General features: G+C 41.6%; 1 protein-coding gene across 3 annotated transcripts in view; it reads right to left on the bottom strand.

Annotated features, from left to right (window-relative positions):
• The window catches only part of LEPR (leptin receptor), a 66,134-nt gene extending 58,885 nt beyond the window's left edge, over nt 1–7,249 (bottom strand). For all 3 annotated transcript variants that reach the window (XM_019531583.1, XM_019531584.1, XM_019531585.1), the window contains exons 1-3: nt 7,196–7,249; nt 2,625–2,933; nt 647–764 (exon numbers count right to left, since the gene is read on the bottom strand). In XM_019531583.1, coding sequence (XP_019387128.1) covers nt 647–764; nt 2,625–2,933; nt 7,196–7,235 — 467 coding nt within the window. In that variant the 5' untranslated portion in view covers nt 7,236–7,249. The remainder of the gene's footprint in view (nt 1–646; nt 765–2,624; nt 2,934–7,195) is intronic.
• Nucleotides 7,250–9,740: the final 2,491 nt, after the last annotated feature.

Genomic DNA, 9,740 nt, shown 5'->3' with positions numbered 1-9,740 from the left:
GGACTTGCATCCTAGTGAGCAAAGGAAGCTGGAGGAGCTCTGATTTCACAGAAGAGGGGCAGGAAATTGCATGTGGCGGTGGTGGAGGCCACTGCTACCAGCCACCACCCTGCACCACTGCCACCACCACTTGCAAGCCCAAATAACCAGAATCCCCCTTTACTCCACTCATGCCGGATAAAAAGGTTTTACTGTACCATGATAAATTACTGCGACACACAACAGAATAGGTGTAAACTAAAGCAGACAGGACTACAGTCAAGTTTAAGTATAAAAAGAATTAAGGGTTGCAAAAATAAATATATTGCTGCAAAGCATCTTTGACTTAGCCAAAACAAAATAAGCAGTTTCATAAATATGAGGAAAGGACAAAAAGAGAAAAGAAATTTCATCTTACCCATATACCATTTAAACACTGAAACATATATGACAATACCTTGCTGTCCTAGGTAAAAATGATCTTAAAACAAACAGGCCAACAGTCAAAATGGATATTTTACCCACTATAAGACTTAATGCTATCGAAACGTTACAGATGAGAAATACTATTTTTGAACTGTAAAACTGTGGCATGTTTACTTGTGCTTTAGGAAATCCTTTCACTTCTACCGCTGACAATGGCAAACTTAATACATTTCGTACTTACAGAGCATATAAAAGATGAACCTTCAAATCACCATTCACATGCAACTTAGACAATTTCAAGATACAGACTAGCTGTTCCAGATCTCCTTTAGTCCAACATTCAGTGTTCCAGCTCAAATCTAAACAGGAAGAAAGACTTTAATGCTTTCTAAAGCACACTGAAACCTAAAACATTTGAAAAGCTAAAATAAATCCACCAATACAACATTTACTTGATTCCAAGATGAGGTTTTCCCCCCCATTTAACATGGTCAGGGAAAGCCCCTCATCCTGGAATAAAGTATGAGGCAGTGGAGGCAGGAGGCAGCGGGATGACAGGCAGCTGCTTCGACTCTAGCTTTGGCTCCGTCCACAGCCCTGGGTTGGGGCCAGAGCCGCAGCTGCTGCCTGCCTGCCCCACCCCCCACCTCTGCACCCCTGCCTTTCCCGCCAGAACAGCTTCTGGCCATTTCCCCCCTTATTCCCCTTCCAACCCCTCGTCCTTGCTCTGGCACCAGTAGGCTCCGTACCCACTTAGGTGTGGAGCCAGCACCCCTGCTATGGGGCCAAACCCCAGGCTGGAGCAGGGACAGAGCCTATTGGCACTGGAGAAAGGTTGGGGGGGTGGAAGGACATGAGGGGGGCAGAGGCTGTCGTGGGGGAAGAGTGGGGATAGGCACTAGGGAGGTTAAGTGAGGTGGGTGGGGGAAAGCATCAGAGGTCAAGCTGCCTGGCCCCTACCCCCCACTGCTTCCTTCCCAACTGTTCCCTCCTCCTGTCCCCCCCCACACTGACTTCCCTACCACCTGCCGCACTACCACTGCCTTCCCCACTGCAGAGGTGGGGATGATTTTAAGACACTCCTCCAATAATTAGATTCTATACATGAATGATGTATATATCATTTATAAATTTTTCATGTATAAAATCTAATTACTGGGGGGTCATCTTAAATTCAGGGTCAGCTTGGATTCAGGTCAATACAGTATTTTTAACCATCAATGTACTTGCTGGGCCAGACAGAAACAACAGGAAGTGAAAAAGAAAAAAACTGACATTTTCCCATCTGCAGTTATGTCTGGGCCTCATCCCTGCAAATTTTAGGAAGGAGCCTCCTTGAGTTTGAATGAATTTATAGAAAGCACATGCATATATGTAGTGTTTTAAAGATTAACATCTTAGCTATGATCTGCCTGGCAATTACTCACTATATTGTTCAGATACAAAGAAGAATTGACATAATTAAGGTCAATTACAAAAAGTTCTGCTTACCAGTACAAATGGAGAGAGGTAGGAAAGGGTGTGTGTGGGTCTGTGTGTGTGGGTCTGTGTGTGTGTGTGTGTAAGTTTCTGTCATTCGCCAGTTTTTTTTGTTACAGCTCTACCAACCAGTATAAGGTATGAGAAAGCAACAAAATTCTTATGGTTATACTTTACAAAATGACTTATTTAACAAAGAAGGCCATGTTGGATGGATTAAATTCCTACCCTACTGAAATCAAAGCTAATTTTGCCACTGACTTCATTATCATTATTTTTTTTATTGCAGTCTCTCTGAAGCAAAGATTTTCCTTCATGCTTGTACAGGACCCAATACAAATGGAAAAAAGTAATTAATAAAGGACAGATGTTGGGTGAGGAGGGAAAACGCACTTTACCAGAAGCAGCAATGCATTAGTTCAACCTGGCTCCACAGCATCTGTATAGATCAGGTGCTTCAGTGGGGCTTCCTGGCATTTTTAGCTAGTAGCTGATTCAATCAGCTATTAGATAAACGTGCCATAAAAGCCCGGCTGAAGCACCTGATCTATACAGATGTTGGGCGAGCCAGGTCCAACTAACATGATGCCTCTTCTGGGCATGTGCTGGGTTTGGCACGGGGCACATGGCATTTTAAGTAAAATGCCATTTTTTTAAATGTCTGTAAGCGGCCAAAATGCTTGAAAAATGAAGAAACTGTGAGGTCCAAATTCCTTTAAATACTTACATTACAAACCTACCTGTGTGAAGAGAAGCTAAGACACTTATTTCTGTAGAAATAAAACTCTTTGTTTCCATGCTTGGTTTGTACAAAGAACAATTTATGTTTATATCATTCCAAAGGCAGCAAAGAAAACTCTGTTCAGTCACCCCCACCACTGGGTTGGTATCAGCCATTCCACAGCCCCCATTCAAACAGGAGTTGGTCTCTACAGCTCCAGAAGGCACTGGTATGATAGACATCTCATCTGGTGACATGCAAGGTAACGTAAAGCTCCAAGGAGGAATATGATGTACTAAACAATGAGCAACTGACACTTGAAGAAAGTCTGAAAATAAAGAATATGAAAGAAGAATATGAAATCAAGGAAACCAATTACTCTACTTCATCCTTGATGAAAATAAAGTGAATGTTGTTATACGAAAACTTTTTTAATATTAAACATTTTTTGGAGAACCAATCTCCAAGAGCCAATGTCCTCTGCATTGGTGTGGATGTTTCTGTTGAATTAGGCAAGTGATTTTAAACCAGTGTACCAGGGCACCATGGAGTACTTTGAGATTCTTTCAAGGGTGCCACACAACTTTAGCACTGTTAGGTGAGCAAACATAATTTGTATGATAAACCCAGAAATTTCAAATACGAATCCATAGTGTTAAAACCATTCTGACCTGCAACAGAATACAACAGAAACATTGCTCTATTATTTTTCTATAGCCAAAAAAAACAAGTGGAAACTAATAGGAGTTAGCGTTTTCTGAGAGGTGCCTCAAGGCTATTGAAGAGTGCCTCCATTTAAAAAGGTTAAGAACCACTGACTTAGGCTCTCAAGACTTTCATATGCCTCATATTCGACTGAGTGACCCTCCTATCCTTCTTACCCTCCCCAAATTAATGAGCCAAACTTTTTATTTTCTAAATCTTAGAAAATTTTTGTCTGGCTTTAACTGGCATAAACTCACTGAAATTCAAAAATATTAATCAAGGATCAAAATCAAACAAATTACACCATTTTCATACCAGGAGTGAATTTAGCCCAAGATCTGAGTGCACACAAATTTGGGGGAATTCAAATCTAAACCTAGGTTTGCACTTTACAACTATTTTCTGGACATCTCCAAAATTAGGGTTGTTCATAAGCCTTATTTTATCATTTTGGCACAACCCACTGAAATATTTTGTTACAACAAAACAGACACTATTTATTATCCTTGATTAATATATTTTACATTAATACACTACTGGATAAGTTTAAAAGAATCTTCCAGGAGCATTTTCTGAGAAATGAAATGTAGAAAGAGAGTAAAATTATCTGTCTAATTTAGGGTTTTATTTCCAGGGAACTATGCAACTTTGTTTTGGCAATGATGAGCAAATTCCTCCTGTAAATAGCTTACTGTAAACAGTGCTGTGTCAAGGAAGTTTGGCGCTCAGGGCAAAGCGCACGGTGGCACCCCACCTTCATTGTGCATGCAGATCCAGGGGGAAGACGCCTTCCCTGTGGTTGCCTGGGAGTGCACGCAATGGCAGGAGCTGCCCTCCCCTTGTCCCCATGCCCCCTCCAAATGAGCCGCTCATGGCTCCATCCCGTGCCCCACCCCAGCTGGGCACTGCCTGCTGGCACCTCTTCGCTTTGGCACCCAGGACAGTCGCCCCACTCACCCCCCTCCTTGCTACGGCAATGACCAAAAATATTGGATTAATACCCATAATGAAAATAATTATTGAAATATATGCGGTTCATTTTTGCACATTCTTGCTTTTAGCAAGAATACTGTAAATGTTACAAGAGGTGTTCACGTCAGGTGCCCAGGGAAGCAGGATGCATGGAGCTAGTGGTGACTACTGGATACCGCTGTGCCACTGGTGCGATTGGGGGTGGGGGCTGCAGCAGCAGATGTTAGTTCTGCATTCCCCACCCCTGACAAGTTAGCACTCAAGGCTGCTGACCCAGTTCCACCACTGTTACATTTTGTTAAAATTCTTGTTCTGCATTCTCCAAACAAATTCCAAAACAGCAAAAATATGAGCTGCTGAGAATTTTTTTTACAGACACAACTCAGTTGCTAAGGAAAACTGAATAGTAAATCACCAGACAGTGAAAGATTATTTTCTATGCTTGTCAAGAGTAGTTAAATGTTACTACTTTAGTATCTATGTTCAGTTTATTTTATAAATACATGTTATGATCACTGAATCCCTGATAAGTTCTGTTCTTTCTTTCTTTCTCTCTCTCTCATTTAACAAGGCAGAGTCTTTGTCTTGTTAAACATAAGCTTCATTAGGGTTACTGGTTCCATATGGAGGATATGGTTGACTGAACAGCATATTAGTGCCTAATCCATGATGAAAAAAAAAAAGAGTGACATGATTGCCTGTGGGGCAGAACATCTAGTTCATTTTGCAGCTGAGTCTGGAAAGGAATTGCAGTTTGCTTCATATAGCTGTTGAAGAGCATATCGCTGTAAACACATGAAACTAAATCCCAGCACACATCCATCCCATTGTTCATTTTTCATGAAAATGTAAATGTTATGAATGGCAAAAATACAATTATAATACACGAATTATTAATATTCAGGTTAAGAGGTGGAGGTTCAACTGTCTGCAAGTTCTCTGCTGAGACTGTCATGAAGGTGCTAGCTTGTAAAATGGACTTGTATTCCCTTGGAATTTGACGGAGATCACCCTTAAGTGAGATTGAGTGTTTTACTGCCAAATAAACAAAATACAAGGAAAAAAATAAATAAATCTGTTCTCCAGCATGTACCAAATTAACATTTACTTCTTACTTCTAAAAAACAAAAATAAAAGGTCTTATATTCTCTGATTAGCTGAATACCCAGTAGAAGGATTCAGTATGTGAAGGTCTTGGTATTTAAGTGCAAACATAGATAAATAGGAAATCAGAGCAAATTATTGCTCCCATTGAACCAATATAAACGCTGCCTTTGATTTCAATAGAGATTGTTGATCCACTTCCTCAACTCAGATGGGTCTACCTCACTCCTGGTCAAAGCCCAGCCCACCCAGCTGGGCCAGCCCTCTGTCCACTTTGCTTCCTGTTGACTGAAAAGACCAGAGGTCAGCTGAACCCTCTCTGATGGCACCTTACTAGACAGGCCATCCCCACCACTGCCCATCTCTCCAGTTGCCAACAACGAGCGATGGCCCCATACCCCGCTGTCTGTCCCCATGTCCAATGTGACCAGCATTGGGGTCTGCTTTGAGATCCTGAATAGGAAGGCACTGTACATATGTACAAAACACATCATGCCAGTGTCCTTGCTGCCCACCCTGACATGACATGTAGGCAGCACCCAGAAGCAGCAACACTAGACCAAGCCTACCCAGCCTGGTGTACCCTGTATGACCTGCCCATCACCAAGACTTGGAAATTTTCAGTGGCAGCTGCTGCACAGGGCCCTGGCCAGCACTACATTTGTCCATTATTTAAACCCAGCAGTGTTGGTGGCATGCCCTTTCTGTGAAGAGGAGGTGGAGGAAACTCTCTTCCATGACTTCCTCAGCTGTTCCCATCTGTGGCCATTCTGCTGCCCTCAGCACCCTTTGGCATGCTGGCCTTGGACTTCTCTGAGACAGTTTACATTTTCTCCATCTCATACCAAACAGCAGATAGGAGTGTGATCTGCCTGAGCTATTTGCTGCTGCACCAGGCCAAGATAGCAAATCTGAAGAACTGCAGAAAGTGGCTCTCAAAACCCAACTCCAACACCACCCTACAAATCTTCAGCTTCTTTTCCGGGCACGTCTCATTTTAGTTTGGATACTTCACTTTGTAAAAGAATGTGGACCAGTTTGTGCCATGCCAAGACACCAAGGGGGCACACCTCAAAGTGGATAGTTTATCCTATGTGTGGAACCCCATGACAGGTGTTAGAAGGGAAGCAAGTTGTAGTCTCTGGTTCTTTGAGAGTTTTGTTACTAACAAGCATTTCATGCTCAGCCTCTCAGGGGCCCATACACTTTGTACTTTCACCTTTTGTTTTTAACTTTTTTATAATACAGGGTTTAAAAAAATCTTTTGCACATACATACATACATACTTGGTGTTGTCAGGATAACAGCTCAAATTGCCCCAAAACTTCTAACCTTTATAGAGTTAGTTGTATTAACTTGGCTTGATTCACCACAACTATTTCACAGTTGCTATTTAAAGATTAGATTTTTTTAAATTAGCTCCTGAAAGTTACGGAAAAATCCTGCAAAGTGCTATGTTGGTAACAGAAATTCTGGATGCAATGAGAAATGAGTCATAAGGAAGGGCATGTTATGCCTGAAGTCTTGTCCAACATCACTCCCAAATATATAGCTGGTCCAGTAAAAGGTACTAAACAAATCCCTTAAATGCTAGGTGAGAAATACATGCATTTAGGATTTGTTCTGTATTTGTGTGGCACCTAATACAATAGAGTTGTGGTCTAAAACTTGTTCTCTTGAACACTGCAAATAAAAATGATACCAGATAATCTTCCAGAATCAAGTTTTTTATTTGTCAAGTCAATAGCCAGGGGAATACAAGTATTCAGAAACAAACATTATGCCAAAGTCAGTGCCCTGGTAACTTACCCAAGTGCAGAAACACTGTCAAAACTTTTTGCCAATACATCTTCAGACTAGATCTGCAAAAAAAAGAGAAAAAAATAGAGAGAAAAGAAAAAAAAAAGAAAAAACCCACAATAAATGGAGACTTATAAATTGACAACTGCCTATCTATTACTCTACTAGGATGCTGGCACTTTCTAAATTATACCTGTTTGCAAAAGTAAGAAAATGTATTCTTCTGAAAACAACACTGGACTTGCGTCGGTATGCTGTTGTTAATTTGATGCTGGTTGCTTCATATGAAGAAAATCAGAATGAATAGCATTATAGAAGAATGGTGACAGGCTTTTCCTCAAAGTAATCCTGCTTAGTCGTGATTAAATATCAAAAAGCCAATTTCTAAGCATTAAAATTAGGCAGCACTTCATTTCCCTCATGCATTTTTCAACTCATATACGGCTTATTTTCTGTCTTTGCACTTCTTCAAGGTATTATAAATCCACACAGCCATAATGACTGAGCACTACTAATTTCTAGAATACAGCACACACATCTGAGCACCATGATTTCAGCAATCCATCTTCAGTAATAAGTTATTTCAACTGTAGACATTTAGCTAAATATTACAATTAACACATAACGACTTTGTGTATAGATTAGATCGGTAGATGGCAGTTTGGGCATTTCAACCTTGCAGTTTCACGAGGTCTGCTCAGATCCACATGTAAACACATTTATACTTATGATGGAGGCATCTAGCAGAACTACATAAACATGGTTTGTTCAGTAGAAGACTCAGGTTTTTAAAGAAAAAATATTGGACGTAGTTTTTTCCTACCCAGATAGAGCTCCTTAGCCACACTAAATGGATATGATTCTCAGAAAACAAAATTTAGGAAGCTTTCCCAACACATTCACAATCTTTGTATATTTCAGAGCATCACACCATTGGGCCTCCCCATATGATGCCAATAGGGCAAGTATACCCATGACTGTATAAACCATTGATAATTCATTTCCTATATACAGTGTCTTCAATAATGCCTTCACAGCAGATCTGTTCCCAAATCTCCAGCCTAGAGTGAGAACAGGGGCAGAGAGAAAGACAGAGACTATTACAAAAGAAGACATTTGATCCCAGCTCCTCCACACCTTCACTGTGCAGAGCCTGGTTATTCAGAGCATCTGTCAACACAGGTAGAAGTTTAAACTGGCAGTGTTAAATGACAATGACACCACTATCACCCTTCATTAAGGCGGTAGTGAAAAATGCTCTTGCTATAAAGGCACTTCAGTTTTTACAAGATCAGGGTTTTTCTTCTTCAAGAAACCCACAGCAGTGCAACTGAATTTCAAGCCATGCCCTTCTCTTCTGTACTAAGTACCTTGACTGTGCAGGATTTTTGTTTGTAGCTACATCCTGTGAGAAGAGTTCGCCATGCCTACTTGTTAGCTTCATCCAGTTTAATTAAGACACAGTTGAGCTGTGTTCCAGTTATTAAAGAAGAGAGTTGCAAATTGTAGATGTAACGCTTCATAGCCCCTGCTTAGGATAAAGGGCTATCTCAGTGTGCTAGTGTTCTTACCTGTCAACCCATAACCAGGGTTTACTCTGACGAGGGAGTTATCCTGTAGTGCAGCAGAGGTATTATAAGGTCATTTTCCATAAAAAGTCTTATCTAAGTCTCGTTCTATCAGTGCATTCTGTAATAGCTGGACATGAAGCCTGGGTGTAACAGGCTACCTCCAGCCATTTGTCAAACTTGTCAATTCATAGGCTTCACAGTTAGTGATATTTCCATGCACTTACAATGAAAAAACCCCCAACTTTTCTTTATTTCTGACAAACAGAAAAATAACTTTTATAAATATAACTGCTGAACAGTAAGCAGCGAGCAGTTCCCTCTGGGATAAGCTGCTCAGGTGTGAGATTGCCATGAAGAAGGTTTGCTCTGTGCTAGGAACTTAGGGTGGCTGATGGGTACGTTTGACTAGTGCCTGGTGTGTGTGTTTGGGAACTGGGGGGTCCTTTTCTTTTCTTTTTTTCCTTCTCTCCTTTTTGTTCTTTTCTTTTCTTCCCCCTTCTGGAGTGACCAAGTGACAGAGCTTACTCTGGTTTGAGTAATTGAGGGGTGAAGCTAGAATAGGCAGCCTTATAAAAAGCAACCCATGGGAGCAGCAAGCAGAGGGCAGCAAAAAGAGAGGGAGTTTGCTTAAGGCATTCGCCCCAGAAGGGTGCCAGGGAGCAGGAGACTCTGTGCCTGCGTGTATGTGTGCAAGAGCCCTGGTGCAAGTGTTTGACATGCAGGTTCTTGTGACACGTCTTATTTCCCCCTTTCCTCCCCCTCTGCTTCTTCCTCCTTACAGGATGGGTGTTCTCCAAGGAGCAAAGGAGACACAAATGGAGTCCGGGTGAGCTGTTGGCCTGTGTGGGATGTGCTATATTTGTGTTCCTCTCACAGGATCAAGAGCACATCATCTGCACCAACTGTAAACTGGTGTCAGCCCTGGAGGAGACGATTCAAAGACTGGAGGCACAGGCAACTGGGTGCCTCCTAATACTGGGGAG

The sequence above is a fragment of the Crocodylus porosus genome, unplaced genomic scaffold, assembly GCF_001723895.1.
Source record: "Crocodylus porosus isolate Cpor-Errol unplaced genomic scaffold, CroPor_comp1, whole genome shotgun sequence".
Taxonomy (NCBI): Eukaryota; Metazoa; Chordata; order Crocodylia; family Crocodylidae; genus Crocodylus; species Crocodylus porosus.
Note: the sequence above shows the minus strand (reverse complement) of the source record. Positions and strands in the feature narration are given on the sequence as shown.